This window comes from Gadus chalcogrammus, chromosome 4 (assembly GCF_026213295.1).
Source record: "Gadus chalcogrammus isolate NIFS_2021 chromosome 4, NIFS_Gcha_1.0, whole genome shotgun sequence".
In the NCBI taxonomy this organism is placed as follows: Eukaryota; Metazoa; Chordata; class Actinopteri; order Gadiformes; family Gadidae; genus Gadus; species Gadus chalcogrammus.
In genome coordinates this window covers 3,287,515-3,308,435 of record NC_079415.1, presented here as the reverse complement: position 1 = coordinate 3,308,435, position 20,921 = coordinate 3,287,515, and the positions used below count along the sequence as shown (strand labels likewise).

Here is a 20,921-nt window from a genome sequence, read left to right as displayed (position 1 = left end):
GCTGCCAAAGGTGTTTATTTATTGTCACATTAAATTTAGTTCATTAAAAAATAATTATAAATAAAATATAATGTTGTGCCCTCACTTAATAATAACGGCTAATATATTGTTATTTATTGGCTTCGATTAGCGGCGGTCAAGTGACGTCCCTTGACGAGGTCGCTGCTGCCAGTCACGTGATTCAGGGGCGAGGAGGGGAAGTGTCGATGTTGCAAACTTCCTAAATCCCAACTCAAAATGGTGAGTTTTGTGTTATTTAAAAATGCGAACACGCCAGCTTCGTCCACATTTGAAACGGCCTTTAAACAAGCGTCCGTCTTTTAAAGTCTGCCTTTGGTTAGTTATTCAAATACGAAGTATAAACTGTGTGTTGTCGTATTCCCAGCTAGCATTGTTAGCTGGCTACATTAGTGTCGGCTGCGAATCACGAGACTTGTTTTTCACTTTCAGACCACAGCCGCCCTGACCCAGGGTCTCGAGCGGATCCCCGACCAGCTGGGTTACCTGGTGATCAGTGAAGAAGGCGTCTTAGCGGTGGGTACCCATCCCTGCCGATACATATCGTGGTTTTCTTGGGATATTTTGCATGTGTGTATCTGTGTGTATGAATGTGGGGGGCCCTCTTGGGGGGGCTAGGGTTAGGGGGGGTGTCATAATTATACGGCCTGTTAAGCCCTGCTGCAGCCCTACTGTATCTGTGATTAAGGGCTATACAAATTGAATTGAGGTATAGACTCGCCCCCAATGATACATGATGTGTGTATTATTCCATCCCTAAAACGACACGTTGTGTTTATTGTGACTTCAATCTTTCAAAACTCATCAAACTTTGCTCTATCTACTCAAATTGAGTTTTCATGTTCCTTTCGTTGTCAACACCTTCTCACCATCCCTTAGCATCAATCATAAACCGATCAATCGAGTTGGTGTCGAGTTATGAAACATTTATCTAACTTAAGGGCAAATGTACGTATTGTAAGTCGCTTCTGCTAAATCGCCTGACTGTAAATGCATCATCAATATGGGTTTGCTCATCCTTCCCCAGTCGGCCGGGGAGTTAGAGAACGACGAGCACACGGCTGGAGTCATTATGCAAATGGTGCGGACAGCATGTCGCTTCCGGTTGCAGGGCGCCGCTGAACCACCCTTCAAACGTATTTCAGGTAAGTCCCTGGATCCCGGGGCACATTTAAATGTCCATGTAGGATCAATAGGTCTAATCAGGGAAGCGTGGGTAGTGGGTATGAGGTTGGGTAGATGGGTATGAATGAGGAGAGGGCATGCAAGGCTTTCAGGTTTTTGTAGTCTTGTTTGTTGTAGTCAAGTTTTGCTGGCAGAAGCGCCTGAATATTATAAGGGGAACGTGAATGCAATGTAGTGAGAGGGTCAAACCTACACGGTGGCGGTTTGAGGCACGGGCGAAGCGGGCCGCCGCCCAGGTCGGCATTATTTCACGACACAAGGGGGGAGACACGAGCACTTAAAAAAAGATATCATCTGCGCAGCTAAGTGGTTTTCTATTAGAACTAAAAAAATATATATATATTGTTTGGTTCCGGTTTCCGACCGTCCCTATCAATTTATGTGCGTCCCAAATTATTAAAAATTATTAAAAAAAAAAAATTGATGCAAACTATAATTACGTTTTGGTACAGCCCCTCTTCATTCTAGTACAAGGATGAGCAAATTTTCTCTTTTTTTTAAATGAAAACAACCTACCTATCATTCGCTGCCGCTGGAAAAAATAAAATAAAAAAATAAAATAAATTCCCTACCTACCCATGACCTCAACTGACAACCAACAAGAACCAAACTTTTTTTTTTTTTTAGGCCTTATCTATCATATACCACTGTGTGGAGATTTGGCATATTGGCGCCCCCTCCGACTGCAGGCGCCTCGGCTAGCTGAGAAGGGGCCGTGCACAGATCTGTGTGGAAAGGGGAGGGGGGCAGTTCACCTCTGCGTCTCCCAAATTAATGGACAAGGGGGTGTACGGGGGGTCCACTGTTAGCGGCGTGCGGATTGAAATCCTTAGTGAAGCCTGCAGGGTTATGTGATAAACATACAGAGGAACGCGATCCCTGAGCTGCCCTGCCCCAACATTGCATGAGACGTTAAACTCAGCTAGAATCGCCACCCACCATCATCTAAAAATTTGATGTAAACCGACCAATTTTTTTTCGGAAAGCCTGCAGAAACTTTAGAGGGGTAGTGAGGCAATCACATTATTGATAAAAGACTTGGAGAAATGATTTACAAACTATTTCTTTGGGAGCATGCTTTTGCAAGTAGTTCGCCGCCCCACCTGTGGTCATATGGACGTCACGGCATGCGTCTGGTGGAGGGCGATACTCTAAATTAATTAGTGGGCTAATGTCTCACAGCTCGGAGGGCGTCTCGCACGGGGTGTAATTCAATGTAGAACTGCCACTGAACCTATAGTAGGAATGTTCAGACTGGTTAACATGACTGACATTTTGCAGTAGGTAATAACTTAAAATATGTTTTTTTTTTATCTCCACAGTCATGCTGGAAGACTTTGTCTACACCGTGACGGTATCGGGGCAGAAGGTGTTTGTGGTGAAGCGGCAGAACAACCAGCATGCCCCTGTGACCGTCTAGCGCCACCTAGGTTCCAACGGGGAGAACGTAGAGGAACCAGCACCGGGCATGTCAGAAGTGTACACACTGGACTATGCCATTGCCCTTAGTTTGTCTTTCAAAACGTATACGTAATAAGAGCATTTGGAAGCCAAAGTGATTGTGGCCGACGGGGGCGGAGTCCCAAAAGAACTGCGGGGAAGACAGCGGCTCGGGATTTGTCTTGTAAATTGTATTGTTACGCAGACGGAGTTCAAAACCTCAACGTGGTGATGTGGACTAGGTTCCATTTAATGGTTTATGCCGATCAATGGTTTGTCATCATCTGTTCGACCATGTGTAAATACAAAATGTAGTTAAGAAATAAAGATTAGATGTATATGCACGTTTTTAATCCATTTGCCATGTGCAAATCAAGCCTTCAATTCTATTGTGTAAGATTTACCAGATTGGAACAGTTGATTATGTAACCTATGTGACTGATCAGCCTTTTATATATGAAGGATATAAGTGATAATATCAATATATGATATTAGAAAACCATTGATTAGTCTGCTTGTATTCTATTAGTGTGACGTGAATCTAATACAATAATTGAGAAGAGGGGGAAAAAAAGACACTTTTATTGCATCGTAATGGCCTTGGAAAATACTTGCACTTTCACATTGTTACGGAATGGAACTGCTCTTCACTTTCAGCTCTGTGGAATGGTTCAGTCAACCAGAGGCGGGTGTGGAGTGGCCTTTGACCCCCTTCAGCCCACTCCCACCCCTGGAGAAAGTTGGGCCAAAGTGTCTGTTCACCCTTAAGTGCTGATTGGTCCCACATTCACGCAAGGGGGTTACAGACCCCTTGCGGACCCACCTTGCGTCCACCGCAAGGGCCGGACGTGCGCCTCCCAAAAATGTTAACCTTCCGTCGACGCAGCAAGTGCTGTGATTGGTCCGCTCACTAAAACCAAAACAGGTTCGCGACTGTGCCGAAGCGTCTGCGTGGTCATTGCGTTGCATGAAGGTGGGACCATAATCAGCCCTCAACAGTCGCAAAGCACCCATCCCCAACGTACACACATCCAAAAGCCATTCCACACACATAATCAATATAAGCACAACTGCCACAAAGTCTCAGAATTTGTTTTTATACATCATTTCCTTAAAACATGCTAATTCAAAGTTTGGAGTCATGAAGAATAAGGAAAAAAAAAAAAGGACAACATTCTAAAACACCTTCAAGGACAACACAAAATGAAATGGGGAAAAAAGAAAAGGCATCAGAACCGGAACTTGAGTGCAAAGTCCACGACTGCATGTTCTACCGTTCAAACACACTTATAATTTAAAACGAAACAAACTTCAACAAAAGACAAACAAAACGTGTTTTCCTCTGATGGAATGCTGCATCTCTACATCCTCCTCCTACTTGTTGCTGAGCGCTCCCCCTCCTTCCAGCTGCACATGTTCATGTCACTCATGTCCACTCCTGTGTACCTCCCTCCCCCTTTCTCCCCCCCCTCCCCCCTCTAGCGCTTCGACAGCTCGCTGGATAGCCAATCGAGTCCCTCGTAGAGTCCCGTGCCCTGGGTGGCACAGGTGGCCTGGACTTGCCACTGCACAGGGGGGGGGAAACAGAGAGACAAACCTGGCCATGTCAGGGTTAGGGTGCTTGGACTCCCAGCCAGAAGGTGCTGGGATGAAAAGACGATATATTACATCACATGTGTTTAGCAGGCTTTGCCGGAAGAGAGTTAAGACACGGGTTGTTGTTTTTTTCAAACAATGAAGATGTGGCCCAAAAAGGTCCAGTGTTTCCCCCAGTACTGTGTTGTTAAGGCGGCCGCCTGAACAACAATAGGGCCCCGCCTTGACTACCAATATTTATAAAAAATATATATATATATTTTTTTCTTTTAATAAATATTTTTTAATTATTATGCATTAACAAAGTAGAAAACTCTTGTAGGGAAAGAAAACATACTTCCATCAGGTGTAAAAAATAAAGATCAATAATGCATCAGTAATACTGTTACAACAATGGTCGTGCCATAAGGCTTTTTGAATGGAATTGAAACGGCCTATTGCATGGCTAAAGAGTACTCCTAATACGTCATCTCAGTGTCTCCGGGAGCTCTGCGAGGGTTCTGTGTCACTTACGGTCCTGGTGCGCAAATTATGCAGGTCCAGCTTGTCGGAGAGTTCGTTGACGGGCATGGCGTTGGGCAGGTCCTGTTTGTTAGCAAACACCAGCACCACCGCGTCCTTCAGCTCGTCCTCCTGCAGCTGAGGGCGGCAAGACGCAAACACAAGGAAGGAGGAAGAACACAAGTATGAGCGGGCGAAGAGAGTGTGTAAGGAAAAGCGGGCTGTATTTAAAACACGGTCATGTGACAAATTACATCCACGTGGATAGTCATAATTTCAAATGGGTGACGATTAAAGAATCCCAAATCCCGCCGTTCTCTAACCAGCTAATAGTTTAATTAAATATCCCCGAGGCCAAACAAAAGCCCAAAACAAGAAACCAGCATTGTATGCTTGGTGCTCACCATTTTCACGAGCTCGTCTTTGGACTCTGCAACTCTCTCTCGGTCGTTGCTGTCCACAACGAAGATGAGGCCCTGAAAAAGTCCAGGAAAATTCAGGTTATTCATCCCATTTATATCACGCGTTGAAAAGAACGCGATCAATAAAAAAAAACGGCCATGACACAGTGCCTTTAGGCGGCACTGTCCCGAGACCCCACCTACTGTACCTGCGTGTTCTGGAAGTAGTGTCGCCACAGAGGTCGGATCTTGTCCTGACCGCCGACATCCCACACAGTGAAGCAGATGTTCTTGTATTCTACCGTCTCCACGTTGAAACCTGGGAGTGGGCGGAGAGAGGTAATGGGTGTGTGTCATGCCTTTGTACGAATAAAGAAAAAAAGACAACCTACAAAACCGGAAGGCCGGCTTTAAAGGGATGACGTAACAAGATGCTCTGGGATTTGAAGTGGGTTCAATTCGGTAGACTAGGTCACGGTTCTGGGATCAATATCAGGGCAAACAAAAAACCCTGGGTTTGACAACCTCAACAGAAAATCTCTTTGAGGGGTTGGGTTCACTCCTTGTCCAAGAACTATAGTAAATTAATACTCAAGATCCAGTTTCAAATAATGGGTACCAACTTAATTACAAATATGCAAATAGCTACTCGTCATCACCACACGTTAAACATTTGCAGTTTACTTGAGAAATGAAAAGTAAATGTAGTAAATGTACCGATTGTCGGGATAGTGGTAACGATTTCCCCAAGCTTCAGTTTATACAGTATAGTGGTCTTTCCAGCAGCATCCAATCCAACTGCAAAAGAAAAATAGGAAACATTCAGAATTGGCATGGATCTTGAACGCGGTTCTTTGACACATCACTGGCAAACGCCGTATTACATGAAACACCACATCAGCCAATGCATTACACAGGGTGATTCGTTAATGTTTACCCAATGGTGGTACCATTAGCCATCAAAGGACTAGCTAGCTGTCTCTCCATGGTTAAAAACAGACATTTTCGAGATATAAAAGAGGCCACCCTCCACAAAACGAAAACAAGTCAATGGCATATTAAACCCAGAGAATAAAGCAGTCAGAACCATAATTGAACCAGCCCAACAGCAGAACGGACAGCGTCCTGTCTGCATTACATTACACCGCTGTTAGCCCTAGCATTAGCTTCTCCGCTCACCCATGAGTATTCTCATCTGCTTCTTGCCGAAAAGCTTCGTGAACAGCGACGAGAAGGTGAGACCCATCGTGCTGGACTGTCCGAGACGGGGATAGAGAGTTAACCTTAAGAGAAGATACTGACACCTTAAGCTGTCAACGGAGCGGGGTTTAGTGCTCAGGTAAAGTAAAGAATCGGACGTGGAACAGGGCAGAAGTGGGTGCAGCTCTCCGTCGCGGACTCCTCCCTGGTGCCACGTACCGTCCAACGCGGAACAAATGACGTCACGCCTTTCGCTCAACTTTATTGATATTCTATTTTTGGGCACTTTTTCTTTTACGTGGCAAAAATTGTATCGCACCGTGGAATTTTAACGCCGGATTAAAAACGTTTGAGGTTTTTTTCGAAAATACATATCTTGCTCTTGATAAACAATGTATTATTTTTTATTCATTTCATAGAGGCAACGGAACGCAATATCTGGCAAAATGTTTGCCGGATTAGCTTTGAACCTACTTTAATTTAAATTATATTCTGCAAACAAAAATATATACATTTCGGGGCTTGAATGCAAGCCATATTGTTTCGCTGAGCGACAGAATTGTTTATTTATTCGTTTTAAATAAAAGTTTTTTCTCCAGGCGCATGCGCCGCCTCTAAAAGTTATCCGGACCGACGCGGCTAACGTTAGCTCGCATCCCTCTGTTGGTTGATATGATTTAGTTATCCTCCTTCAGCTTTTTTACCTTCACCAGACACACCTTTTTGATTGTTGAGTATTGGGCAAAGAGTTCTTCCCGGACCGGATCATTCATGATCAGTGCTGGAGAGTACTTATTCCATGTAAACAGCTGGTAAGGACAACCTTGTATTGACCACCGTTATATAAAGTGTCTGAAAACAGCGAACGATCACGTATAATTAGGTCAAAAGGTTATTTTCATATAATATAATGACAATAGGGTCAGCTGATATCATGACAAACTTATTGCATCCACGTAGCTCAGCCACGTCTCCATGTCCGGGTTGAGTACAATAGGGCTAATACATAACAACACATGTCAACTATTTGAATATTGTTCGATCTCGAGTAGTGTTTTCTTTTTCTGACATCAATATTCATAAGATAACTATGTCCTCTGTCTTGCGCTCTCCGTCTTTATGTAGACACACAATATCTGCTTTCATCACGTGGAATGCAGCACTTGATATGTAATTCTGTGCAACAAGCTTTTGTTTGTCCCGATTGTCTTAACTGAACGTTGTTGTCCTTCCAAGAACTCTACATAAAAAATCAACATGACACTGAGTCCCAACACGTTATTCTCCTCCTCAGGTGAGTCATGTCAACAAGCATGGGTCTGGTTGGAGCTTCAATGTAGTCGGGTTCAAATCTCCCCCTAGTCATGGAAAAGTTTGGGATGAGCTTCGGGGGCGGCCCGAGCAAGAAAGACATGTTTGACACCATCGAGTCCCAGAAGAAGCAGCTGATCCAGTACCAGACCCGCTTCAAGGATGTGGTCCGGGCCTACAAGGGCCTGATGAAGGAGAAGGAGGCCCTGGAGGCCAGCCTGAAGGTGCTCACCGTGTCCCAGGAGGTGGACCTGGGCCATCAGCCCTGGGACGGCGGCTCCCCGACCGGCCCGGCCTCGGTGACCTCCGACCTCCTGGACGACCGCTGCTCCATGCACAGCGCCGACAGCCTGGACACGGCCGCCAGCGTCACGAGCGAGGGCGCCAGGGGGGAGCCGGTAGGGGACGAGCAGGAAGGCGGCGGGGAGAGCGAAGGCGCCGGCGCCCGGGGCCAACAGGCCGAGCCGGACGCCAGCGGCTCCGAGAGCGCCGTCGGCTCCGGCTCCGGCGGCCGAGGCCCGGATCAGCTCCTCAGGCAGCACACGCCCCCGCCGCCGGCGGCGGCCACCGGCCACCCCCAGGCCGAGGCGGACCGGCGGGTGACCCAGCTGAGGACCCAGCTCAGCACCCTGACCAGCTCCCTGGCCACGGTGTCGCAGGAGAAGTCGCGGATGGAGGCCAGCTTCCAGGCGGACAAGCGCAACGCCAAGCAGGAGCTGGAGGAGCTCCAGGGCCGGCTGGAGGAGGAGCGGCGGCAGCACGAGGCCCGGGCCCGGGCGGCGCAGGAGCAGCTGGCCGAGAGCAAGGCCCGCGTCATCACCCAGCAGCACGAGCGCGCCCGGGAGCAGGACGACCACGCCCTCATGCTGCGCGAGCTGCAGGAGCTCCTGCGGGAGGAGCGCGACCTGCGGCAGGAGGCGGAGCTCCGGCTGGAGGACGCGCGCGCCGCGCTGCAGGAGAGCGCGCGGGCGGCGGAGCGCGGCGCCGAGTGCGAGGCGCGCCTGAGAGAGAGCGGCGAGCAGCGGGAGGAGATGCGGCGCGGCCTGCGGGCGGCGGAGGAGGAGCGCAGGAAGCCCGACCCCCGGGTGGAGGAGCTGCAGAGGGAGCTGGCCGAGACGAAGGGACACCACCAGCAGCAGCTGCAGCACGAGATCAGAAAGGTATGGGCGGGGGGGGGCGGTGAGGGTGGTGGGGTGGTGGTGGTGCTGGGGGCGGTGGCGAGGGTGGTGGCAGGGGCGGTGGTGTTGGTGCTGGTGTTTGAACGACCGGATCATTCACATCCTGGGCATTCAGCAGACGCTTTTATCCAAAGAAGTGCATTTGTCAGAAGAAAGATAAACGACCATATCTCGCTGTCGGTGCAGTAAGGATGTTCATAGAACTAAGTGCCAAGCACTTAACAATCGCTATGTTAACCCATTCCCCGTATGCAACAAAGATAGTACGATAAGATGCTACATGATGCTGTGTACTATTTTTTTTTTCGGAGGCGCACGTCGCTTATGGGAAAAATCATAATCACGATTATTTTGGTCAATAATGAAATCACGATTATTCAAACGATTATTTTTGAGTTTAAAAACGTGTTGTATTTATTCTGCATGTCTCTCCAAAAAAACACACCTGTGAAATTCCGCCTTAAAAAAATACACAAAATGTTCCAATCTAAAATAATATACAGATGTGTCCAGCTTTTCTGCCCTTTCTATAAAACATTAAATCTGAAAAATAATAAAAATTGGAAAAACTATTATGTAAATTTTTTGACCGTTTGACGCGAAAACGCGCTCAAAATTCGATTTCTCGCCCCGCCCTGCGTTGGACCTTAACGACGCGTTCCTCTCTCGTGTCTCCGGCCAGGCGTCCCAGGCGGAGGAGCGCGCCCGCTGCCAGGCCCAGGGGGAGGAGGGCCGCGTGGCCAGCCTGGAGGAGCGGCTGTCGGAACTGTCGGCGCTGCTGGGGTCCTGCGAGAAGGCCAAGCAGCGCGACCAGCAGAGCCTCCAGCGGCTGCGCGATCGCCTGCTGCAGCTGGACACGGAGAACAAGACGCTGGCCATCGCCGCGTCGGCCCGCGTCTCCGCCGCCGACCCGAGCGTCGTCGCCGTCAAGGGTGGCGACGACGACGACGACGACGCCCGCCTGGACGTGGGCGCTCTGAAGGACAAGATGGAGCGGGTGAAGAAGCTGCTGATGCTGGCGTCACGCCGCAGCCCCGAGGAGGAGCAGCGGCGGACAGCGGTCGGGGAGATCGAGAAGCTGTCGGAGCCGGAGGACGACGGCGGCGGCGAGCAGAACGGCACGGAGCTGCGCTGCCAGCAGGAGCTGCGGCTGCTGCGTGAGGAGTTTGAGCGCTACAAGCTGCGGGCGCAGGTGGTGCTGAAGAACAAGAACACCAAGGACGGCTGCCAGGCCAAGGAGCTGGAGGCCGCCCGCGACCAGCTGGCCGAGCTCAAGGAGAAGTACATCAACCTGCGGATCCACGCGGACGAGGCGGACGCCCGGCACCGGAGGGACGTGGGGGAGCGCGAGCAGGCGGCGGCGGCGCTGCTGCCGGCCCACCGGCAGGAGCTGGAGCGCGCCGAGGCGGCGCACCGCGAGGGCCTGCTGCGGCTGGAGGCGGAGCTGCAGAAGCAGCGGGAGCGCGTCGGCGCGCTGCTGGACGAGAAGGACCGCGAGCTGGAGAAGCTGCGGTCGGTCGCGCTGATGTGCGGCGGCGGGCCGGGCCAGCGCCACGGGCGCCACGACGCCGACTCCGCCGGGACCCCAGAGGGGGCGGGGGAAGCCGGAAGGGCCGACGGCGGCGAGGAGGTGGCGGCGTGCGGACAGGACGCGGCGCTGGAGGAGAGCGAGATCATCACGCAGGCGCTGAAGCTGGCGGGCACCAGCGCGCCCACGCAGCTGCTGCTCTACGTGGAGCAGCTGGCGCGGCGGGAGGCGGAGGCGGGCGCGCTGCGGCGGGAGAAGCGGCGGCTGGAGGAGGACCTCCACCAGCTGCAGGGCCGGCTGGTGGGCAACGGGGAGCGGCACGAGGAGGAGACGGCGGAGCTCCGGGCGCGGCTCGACAAGCTGACGAGGGACCAGGGCCGGGAGGGCGCCAACCTGGAGTACCTGAAGAACGTCATCTACCGCTTCCTCACGCTGCAGGACGTCAGCGGCCGCCGGCAGACCCTGGGCGCCATCCTCACCATCCTGCACTTCAGCCCCCAGGAGAAGAAGGCGGTGCTGAAGCTGCAGGGGCAGACGTGGTGGCCCGTGGTGGGCAAGTAGGAAGGGACCACCGCGCCCTCCAAACAGAAGGACTGGTTTGGTTTTTACTCACTTGAACGGTTCATTATGGCAGTGGTGGTGTTTCAGGTCCGGGTGTGTTGGCAATATTAGATTGGTTTTTTCCTTTCTTGAAAAATTTGCCGATTTACAATCTAACGTTTTTGTTTTTTTTTGGAAAATACTTTACGATTTATTATGAGGAACGGGGGCGAGTCACTCCGAACTTTCCTGTTTCATTCCAAAAATAACCCCAGTTAGGGTTGATGTGTTTTCTTGAGTATTGACATAGGAAGTTGCATGTGACATACATGTTGGTGCTTGGATGTTTACTCGTGTGTGTTTGATGTGCGTGTAAACACTAACATTTGACACTGTGGTTATATTCTCCTGGACCACCTTTTGGAAGAAGCACTTTGTGAATAATGCCACTCATATGTATATTTTTGATTCCCTTGGAGAATTAAACTATTTTTCCTGTGTGAATCAGACTGTTGGCTGGGACAAAACTAGAAATGGAAAGTGTACTGTAACACAAGACAAGTATTCACATTTTTAGAAAACATTTTACTATGAATGTTCACGTCTTGATTATGAAAATATTACAAGAGCGTTGGGCTTTCAACATAAGTACATTAAATAAACATCCTTTTTTATAGTCTAACATTAAGTATAAGTTATAGTGGTAAATGAAAGGCAAAGCTTGCCTGTTTTTACATTCTTAGTGTAAGTCAAGACTGAATGAGCAGAGAATTGAGGTTTAGGCCTGCTGGTATAGAATTATTTACTGCCGGATAGTTTTGAAAATATCCAACTAATATTTAAATTCAAAATAAAAGTTTACTCTTATAACATACAATGCTGAAATCAAAAAAGGTGTGAGGAAAGCGAAACACCGATTTGGAAAGCGAAACACTGATTTAAAAAGTGTTTCCACCCAGTATAAATTAAAGTAGCAACGGTTGGGGGTTGAGTTGCTAAAAAGCAGGGAGAGATTTGGACCGTCTCTGTAACACACGCGCCTCTTAAACCAGACAAACCGATCAGAGCTCAGTCACACAAACAATACGGAAGAAATTGAGCAAAGCTGCCACCCACACACACCCTAGAAATTCGGAAAGGATTGCGCAAAACCTTACAGTAACTACTTGGAATATTACTGAAAAATACTGGCTTCGCTCGGATCTCAGATCTAGAATATAAACGGAGCTGCCGTGGGCTGAAGGGCAACAGAGGAGGTGGTGGTGGTGGTGGAGTCGTCACGGCCTGTGTCTGTGCAGGACGTTCTGAAGGTCCTCTGGCAGCGCCGCCGCGATGGTCTGAACGCAGCCCTCCAATTGGTCAACGGCCCCCTCCCGCACCGACAGCTGCTGCCGGTGGGCCTTGGTCTGTTGGGGATGGGGGGCAACCGCCAAACGTTAAGGCCTTAAAGATGGACCTCCGACCCCCAGGATACCACAATATATACACTGAACATCGGCCGATATATTTTGAATAACGGCCGATATATTTGGTATATCGGCCGATACATATTTAGAACATTGGCCAATTTACTCGGAATATCGGCCGATATATTCAGAATGACGAATGATACACAATATTTAGAATATCGGCCGATATACTCAGAATGACGAATGATATACAATATTTAGAATATCGGCCGATATATCGATATCGGTCATTTTCTACAGCATCAGGCCTTAAAATCCAGTACCGGTCGGACTCTAGCCATAACCATAGGAGATTGGCTGGGTCCGTCGTTGTTGTAGTTTTCTTTTGTACTGTGAGAACGTGACTCCCGGTTTACGTACCAGCTTCTCCCTCAGTTTGAGGACCAGGTCCACGACCTCCACCTCAGACTTGTCCTTGGTCCAGCCCACCAGATCCTGAGGAGGGGAGGGTGGTCCCGTGACAGAAGAGCAGGGCGGATGATCACACAGTACCCTCTCAATGCAATGACCATATTAGGAGCTAGGATATCACCCAGCGCTCTCAATGCAACGACCATCTTAGGAGCTAGGACATATCACACAGCGCTCTCAATGCGATGACCATTTTAGAGATGAATCTCTACTAATTCTTCTCAAACTAAATCGGGATACAAATCAATACTAGCTCTAAGTACCAGGGATTGTTCGATCCCAAGGCATTTTCTGACTAACAATCCAAGTGTATCACGCACCGTCTCACTGTACTGTGCACACTTACATTTAGCGTGTTTAGCAGGTGCTTTATCCAAAGCGAGTACATTTGCCAGAAGAAAGAAACAAAAATATATCGCGGTCGGTTCAGTAAGGATTTTCATAGAACCAAGTGGCAAGCACTAACAATAGCAAGCTTTACCCATTCCCCATATACAACAAAGATAGCTAGGGTAAGATGCGACACAATGCTAAGTACTGTACGTGTGGTTGAGTCCAACTTGTTCACCTCCTCTGTCAGTTTAAGAATAACCCATAACCGTGATGTTCAAAGGGGCATGAACCCAATTCGTGACGGGGGGAGACCGCGAGCCAAGATCCAAAACCCTGTCCGAAAGACAGCCAGAGTACCCCCGAGAGAGTCACTCAGAGCCACCACTCGCTCACCGCGTCACACACCGCCTCCAGGTGGAGGCTCTCCAGTTTCTGGGTCATCTCCCGGCGGCGCAGGCGGTACCAGCCGTCGAAGTTGGGGGACCGGAAGAACCGTCTGTGGGCAGACAGCGGAGGGCCATCGGTCAGAGGGGAGACGGGACACGGACACAGTCCATCGCCTTTGGTCGTAAATAACCTGGCTCTGCCCTACCTCTCCGACCTCCTCCTCCACCACACTACTACTACCACCACCCGTAGCCTCCGGTGTACGGACACAACCACACTCAGAGAACCCCCGGGACCAAGCTTTGGACCTGGGGTGACAGGGCCTTCTCAGTTACCCTCCCACCTCCCCAACCACATCCAACAGGCTATCACTCTCCCTTCATTAAACACACACCATTTTAAGATCGCTTTCACAACATAACTTCCTTCCCCGTCCCTCCCCTTCCTCCTTTTGCTTATCTTCTTACTATTATACATTCTTATCAAATTATTTCATTTTGTGTTCACTCTGTAAAACGTCTGAGTAATTAGAAAAGCGCTATACAAGTCTAATGTATTATTATTATTATGGTCCTAGGAGAGGAGAGGGGAGTCAAACACACCTGTAGAGTCCCATCCAATCCCCTTTGAGCATGGAGGTCAGGTGGGGGCCGGCGTGTTCCAGGGTGGCCATGAACTCCTCTTGGCTGAAGGGGCGGATCTGGGGAGGAGTCTGAGACAGGGGACAGCCAATGGGAAGAGAACGTGTGTGAGGGACAGATCGTGGGGCCATTTAACACAAGCATGCCTCAGCCCACTGAAACCACTGGGAACTCATTTTCATCTCCAAGGCAACTGATACATAGACCTTACCCCATTCCTTCATTGTTACCCATCAACAGCTTAGCACCCAGAGCTCAAGATGGGTTCCTTTTAAATATCCCTAGAGTTTTGTCTGTACTGTACATGTTTGTTAATAACATCCAAAGCCTTCTGAAACAGGTTTGTATTTCACGGAAGGATATTAAATATGAATAAACTTTATTTATATAGCACTTTTCAAAACAGTTACAAGAAAGTGCTGAACAAATAAAAGTACAATGCCTTAAAAGTAATCAATAAAATCTTAAAATCAATCCTTAAAACAAACGGGAAGCCAATGTAGAGACGCTAGAACAGGTGATATGGTCATATTTTCTAGATCTTGTTAAAAGCCTGGCAGCAGTCTGTAGCAACGTTTCTACATCACTGAGATTTAATTTTGATCTAATTTTAGAAATATTGCGGAGTTGGTAAAAACAAGATTGTACGATCTTGGTGATGTGTTGCTCAAAACATAAATTACGGTCAAACAGGGCTTCAAGGCTTCTTGCAACAGGTTTGATAAGTTTTGACAGGTCACCAGTAGATGGCAGTATTTCTTCGGATATTTGCTGGGGGCAATGACCAGGATTTCAGTTTTTTTGTAATTAAGCTGGGGAAAATGTTGTGCCATCCAGCTTTTAATGTCATTTAGGCATTCATGAAGTGCACTTAGCATATAGCATATATGGGTCGTTGGGCTTGATGGGTAAATACAACTGAGAATCATTAGCATAAAAATGCAAATAAATGCCATGTCTCCTGATGACCTCACCTAGTGGAAGCATATCAATTGAGAAAAGAATAGGTCCAAGTATTGACCCTTGAGGTACTCCATACCTAATATTGGATATTGATGAGGTGTGTTTCTTAATGGAGACACAGCACATCCGGTTTGATAAGTATGACGAAAACCAACCTAAGGCAGTGCCGGATAAGCCAACCCAGTCCCTTAGTCTCTTTAAAAGTGTTTCATGGTCTACGGAGTCAAAAGCTGCGGCATTGTTGTGCTCATTGTTGACATAACTTACAAAGGTAGGGTGACAGCCAGCTCATCGGGAGCAGTCAGGGTGAGGTGTCTTGCTCAGGGGGGAAACCTAGACACTAGGAGGAGCCGGGGATCGAACTAGCAACCTTCCGGCTACCAGCCAACCTCGCTCTACCTCCTGAGCCACCTGCCTCCCCCTTATCTACACAGCAGAGTGGGACGACCCCGCCCCCCCCCCCCCCGAGCGACCCACCTTCCAGGGGGTGACGGAACGCTGCAGGGGCATCAGGCTGGCCATGTACCGCTCCTGGGGGACGGAGGACAAGGCAACTTTCTTTATAAAGTACTTTTAGCACACGAGGCAGGTGATTCACATTGAAACATAAGTCATACAATGACATGAGATAATGAAAAAAAAATTGATAAGTAAAAGGAAAAGTTTAAAAGAAAGTCCAATGTGTTTGAGATTGAGCAGAAAGCTAAACCAAACATACACTAAAGATAAGTTATAAAAGAAAATAGATAATTAAAAGAACAGAAAAGGAAAAGTTTAAAAGAAAGTTCAATGTGTTTAAAATTTAGCAGAAAGCTAAAGCCAACATACAATAGAAAGACGATCAATAAAGGCAGAACACAGGCGGTCAGACCCCCCCCGTCTCCCAGGGCCGGGGGACACGGTGAGGAAGAGGAGGGAGGGTCTTACCAAGGGGATGATGAAGCTCTGCGTGAGCTCCAGCAGGTGTCTCCTCAAGATGGCGCTCTGCACTTCCGACGGCCTCTTCCTCTGGATGCCCTGTAGACGCAGTGGACAGAGGCGGAGTCAGGGAGGTGGGGTCAGGAGGCGGAGTCAGGAGGCGGGGTCAGGAGGTGGAGTCGTAATCAGTAGGTTGAGTCGGAGTCAGAAGGCGGGGTCAGGAGGTGGAGCAAGGAGGCTGAGTCAGGGGCGGAGTCAAGGGGTGGAGTCAGGGGTGGAGTCAGGGGTGGAGTCAGGGGTGGAGTCAGGGGTCAGGAGGTGGAGTCAGGGGGAAGGGTCAGGAGGCAGAGTCAGGAGGTAGAGTGGGCGTGGCCAGAGGGATGAACCAGCGTCTACCTTAAGTAGTCTCTTGATGAGGATCTTGTCCTTCTGCAGAAAGGTTTTGTATGCTGTGTAGATACCTACAGAGGGTCACATTGCAGAGGAGATTATTCGCCTGGATGTCTTGTTTAAAGACCTTAACCACTTCCACGGTATGGATTCGTGTTGTGGGATAAGCATCTAGGATTAGCACATTTGTACATTAGCAAAAGTGTTGCCCAGACCCTACCTGGCTTTGTGTCCAGGGTTTTGAGTTTGGCCAGCTTCTTCACCTTGACCTGCTTGGGCAGGTCCCCCGCCATCCTGGGGTCCCCCAGACGCACGATGTGGGGCCAGCTCTGGAAGGTCTTGATGAAGAACGGATTGGTGACGCCCAGGATGACGTTGGGACTGAGGGCGAGCGAGGCAGGCAGACGGACAGACAGAGGGGCGGACGAGAGACACACCAAGAGAAGGAAATAAGGACACAGAGAAGAAGGAAGACAGACACAAACAGACACAGATGGAAAGAGAGAGACACACAAAGAGAAGCAAAGAGACGCACACAGAGGGAGAGAAAAACGGAAACAGACAGAGAACGACAGACAGACAGACAGACAGACAGACAGACATACAGACGGAGAGAAAAGATAATACATAAATACATTGCACCACCCATTTCGCTTTAACAACGCAAATATGAGTGGTAAAAGAACCACACTGAGACCCACACCAACACAGGATCGTGCGTCCTACTCACGGGGCCTGGGTCCTGGTGGTGTACTCCCTGAACTCGCTGTCGTGGATGGTGAAGTAGGGCCTGTAGTCACTGCAGTACTTCAGCGGCGCGATGGAGCTACAGGGGCAGAGAGGCTGGTTCAGAGCGCTTCTCAAACCTTAAATGGTGACATATCATACCACCGGGTGGGGGTGGGGTTAGCCGTTACAAGCCGTTTGGAAAATCAGCCTCTTCTGACATCACAAGTGGGCGTGTCCACCTGGATGCATGACGGATAGACGAGCAATGTTTGCTACAGTCCGCTGGGTAGGCTGGTAGGTGGACACGCCCATTTGTGATGTCAGAGGAGGCAGATTTTCAAAACAGCTTGTAATGGCTAATCACACTCACACCTGTTGTTATTATGTGTGCCCTTTAAAAAGGGGAAAGGTCAGGCACAGGAGAGTATATATTATATAAGTATATGATAGATTCTATTATATGGTGAATTAGGTTACCTAACGAGGGCCAGCACGATTTCGGACGACATCGTCGGAGACGGCGCCATGACGACCAGGGGTTCCCCTAGCAACGTGAGCTCCCAGAGAACCTGCAGGTGGATCAGGGCTGACTGGAAACACCTGAGAGAGAGGTCACTTGATTATATTCTGACCTATGACACCTATCACAGTAGGACAGTCTGGAAGAATCACATCATAGCGAGATCTGATCTAAAGCCCTGTGTATCGACTCCATGTTTTTGAGATTAAACGATTGTTTATTGAAGCAGAATACATGGCAACACAAAGGATAAGCGATCATATCTTTTTATGAAATATTTCTAGATCGAAGCCGTTTCATCCAAACAGATGCTTGTTAAACCATGAATCGTTTCTCTCACTCACTTGAACAGATCCAACTCATGAATTGTGGGCAGCAGGGTCGGCGCCGGGAGAAGATGCTGAGGCAAAAAGGAAAACGGCTTGTTTACGGTCACTATGTTATACCGCAGTTTACTGCGACTTGCTGTCAAATACCATAGATATATACTGACTAGATATTGCATTGCGGCTTCTAAGCATGCATAAACAAAACCGCCATCTTGCCACGGGGCAACCACCCACCTGACTGAATCAACGACCGTCGATGAGGTTTACCCCGCGGCAAGATGGCGGCGGCATTGACGCATGCATGCCACTGAACAGCACAGCTCAGGTGATATCTAGTCAGTATAAATATCTGTAGTCAAACGCCATCAGGTCCAACAGAACAACACAGGCTCGTACCTCTTTCGGGGCATGTTTGGCCGGGCTCCCCCCTGGCTTGTCCGTCTTGGATGGGATCCGAACCTGCAGAACCAGAGGACGATTTACTGGCTGAATAAATGACACATCAAAGGGGACACCAATGCTTGCTTTGAGGTGTTGTGCCTACCTGTAAAACCGTGCCCATCACGGGGAGGTTAAGGGTCAAGCCTGGCACCGGCGAAGGCCATTGGTCTATTTCGTTGCACACTGTGCGGCAGACAGAACAGGGTCACTTTTAACACACAGACCACATCAGAACCATGACGGTATTTGAGAGTTGTTTCCGGTGGAATGCTGTCGTCCGGGGGCAATCTCACTCACCGGCTTCCAGACAGGGCTCCAGCTTCTCAAAGTACTCGGGGGCGATGATCTGCAGCAGGGTGTGGAAGAGGTGGACGTAGGGCAGCCTGGACACCAGAACCAGAGACTAGTGCACGAGACAGAGAGAGGATAGAGACAGAGAGAGGATAGAGACAGAGACAGAGACAGAGACAGAGACAGAGACAGAGACAGAGAGAGAGAGAGAGAGAGAGAGAGAGAGAGAGAGAGAGAGAGAGAGACAGAGACAGAGACAGAGACAGAGAGAGAGAGAGAGAGAGAATATGGTTATATTAAGGCATGGAGATGGATGCTGAGGAATGCACAGGTGTTGAACGTGGTTTAGTGCTGTGAGGGAGAGATCCCAGGGGGCCGTCTCACCTTCTGAAAGTACCCTCGTTTGACGGAGACGTCCTTCACTTGTCTGAAATACACGTAACCATAGAAATGGCCCAGGTCACGCTGGTATGGGCAGACCGACAGACAGAAAAACAAGAGAAGGACAAACATACTCCGTCAAATGGAATTCCTTCTTTTCAACGGATGCCATTTTAACGTCACCCATGACTGAGGTGTTTACCAGTCCAGTGAAATCAGTTGAAGGCACCAGACAGGTCAAGGGCTTAAGTTGTATGTTCTGGTACTGGTTCTGGTTCGTTGTACGTCCTGGCACTTAAATAAATAGTACTTAGCGTTGTGTAGCATCTTATCCTAGCCATCTTTGTTGTATACGGGGAATGGGTTCAACTAGTGATTGTTAGTGCTTGGCACTTGGTTCTATGAACATCCTTACTGTACCGACAGCGATATATCGTCTCTCTTTCTTCTGACAAATGTACTTATTGTAGGTCGCTTTGGATTAGTATCCACAGTAAGAGTAAATGTTAGCGTGCACAAACCAGGCTGGCCTCACCTGAAGCGTGACGGGGGCGTCCCGGTCGTACGCATCTTCCCCAAAGTCGGGGCTGATGCGTCCGATGGACTGGCGAAACCTGAAGCTAAACTGTGTATCCCCAAGGCATCCTGGGAAAAGATATATTACGCACACGGTCAGATTAACTGTCTGCGTCACCTGCTGTTGTGTATGACATGGCTCTGTGCTTGCCGTGGGAGTAAATATCTATTTACCTGAGTAAGAGTCGGGGAAGGATAAGTAACAGATGCTGGTTTTCTGTAAACAATGTGGATATACGATACAACACTTAGGTCTGTTTGCTTTTAAATACCTAAATAGCATTCAAAACAATGAGGATTTCGGACAAAACATAATCAATGTTGATGAATCGAGGTAAAACTAAGAGTTACCTCCTTCTCTGTGAGTTTAGCATCATGGGGATACACCAACTGGGGAACCAAAGATAATCAAAACACTTCATTAATGTAAACTATAACAAAATGGGTTTGGACTGTATAGCTTTTCAAGTACATGATGACACTTAATCCAAGAGAATGTTCAACAAGATAACGGTATTCTATGAAAAACACTTTTTTCTTCAATCATCAGCATCCTCGCTATCATCAGCACCTGTCAGTAGAGGATGCTACAACCTAGCTATGCGAAAAGCTAACCACTGTTTCTCTATGGGTAGTGGAGGATGCTAGGACCCGACTACTTTGACGATACGGCCAGTGGAGGATGCTACCAGATAGCTAGTGTACCACTATGGCCAGTGAAGGATGCTACTAGTTAACTACTGTGTATTTAAGGACATTGTAGGATTCTACCAGTTAGCTACTGCACCTCTATTTGCCACTGGAGGATGCTACAAGCTAACCGCTGCACACTTCTTTGCCCAGTGCAGGATGCTACACGCTAACCTCTGCACATCTATGGCCAGTGGAGGATGCTACACGCTAACCTCTGCACCTCTTATTGCCGGTGGAGGATGCTACAAGCTAACCTCTGTTACCTCTATGGCTTGTCCGAGCTCGAGGTCGAAGGTAACCACGCACACGCATTCCAACCAGGACAGAAACTGGGCCCACGTTGAGCGGGAATCCGTTCTTTCCACTGCGTTCCCCGTCTCATTGTGATGAGATGCGGGTCCGTGGGACGGATCCATCACGAATCAGAGGTCAGGGTCTTCATCGCACCGTGTTCACAACATGTGTGTGTTCGTGTGTGTCAGGTGTTTCCAGCTGATACCAACGACGCCCTCTGGCGCCCCCTGTCGATATGTACCCGAACTATGTCAACA

At 48.9% G+C, this 20,921-nt stretch overlaps 4 protein-coding genes across 4 annotated transcripts; 2 read left to right on the top strand and 2 right to left on the bottom strand.

Moving 5' to 3' along the window:
• Positions 1–130: 130 nt before the first annotated feature.
• Positions 131–3,707, top strand: lamtor4 (late endosomal/lysosomal adaptor, MAPK and MTOR activator 4). Its single transcript, XM_056588114.1, has 4 exons — positions 131–240; positions 451–534; positions 1,046–1,163; positions 2,526–3,707. Exons 1-4 carry the CDS (start codon positions 238–240, stop codon positions 2,621–2,623), a joined length of 303 nt encoding a protein of 100 aa, XP_056444089.1. The 5' UTR covers positions 131–237; the 3' UTR covers positions 2,624–3,707.
• Positions 3,708–3,796: 89 nt separating this feature from the next.
• On the bottom strand, positions 3,797–6,562 carry LOC130380779 (ADP-ribosylation factor 5-like). Its single transcript, XM_056588108.1, has 6 exons — positions 6,321–6,562; positions 5,859–5,939; positions 5,351–5,460; positions 5,145–5,216; positions 4,753–4,878; positions 3,797–4,208 (listed from the first exon to the last, which is right to left on the bottom strand). Exons 1-6 carry the CDS (start codon positions 6,385–6,387, stop codon positions 4,122–4,124), a joined length of 543 nt encoding a protein of 180 aa, XP_056444083.1. The 5' UTR covers positions 6,388–6,562; the 3' UTR covers positions 3,797–4,121.
• A 76-nt stretch (positions 6,563–6,638) lies between these two features.
• gcc1 (GRIP and coiled-coil domain containing 1) lies at positions 6,639–12,296 on the top strand. The gene is made up of 3 exons (XM_056588048.1): positions 6,639–7,153; positions 7,636–8,812; positions 9,513–12,296. The coding sequence occupies exons 2-3, from the start codon at positions 7,706–7,708 to the stop codon at positions 10,917–10,919; spliced, it is 2,514 nt and encodes an 837-aa protein (XP_056444023.1). The 5' UTR covers positions 6,639–7,153; positions 7,636–7,705; the 3' UTR covers positions 10,920–12,296.
• dennd6b (DENN/MADD domain containing 6B) lies at positions 11,269–20,871 on the bottom strand. The gene is made up of 19 exons (XM_056588064.1): positions 20,634–20,871; positions 20,029–20,067; positions 19,852–19,894; positions 19,637–19,746; positions 19,105–19,185; positions 18,727–18,832; positions 18,533–18,612; positions 18,385–18,447; positions 18,004–18,059; positions 17,617–17,739; positions 17,141–17,236; positions 16,631–16,791; positions 16,417–16,481; positions 16,030–16,119; positions 15,580–15,633; positions 14,101–14,210; positions 13,505–13,607; positions 12,728–12,802; positions 11,269–12,304 (listed from the first exon to the last, which is right to left on the bottom strand). The coding sequence occupies exons 1-19, from the start codon at positions 20,784–20,786 to the stop codon at positions 12,176–12,178; spliced, it is 1,737 nt and encodes a 578-aa protein (XP_056444039.1). The 5' UTR covers positions 20,787–20,871; the 3' UTR covers positions 11,269–12,175.
• Between the last annotated feature and the right edge of the window lie 50 nt (positions 20,872–20,921).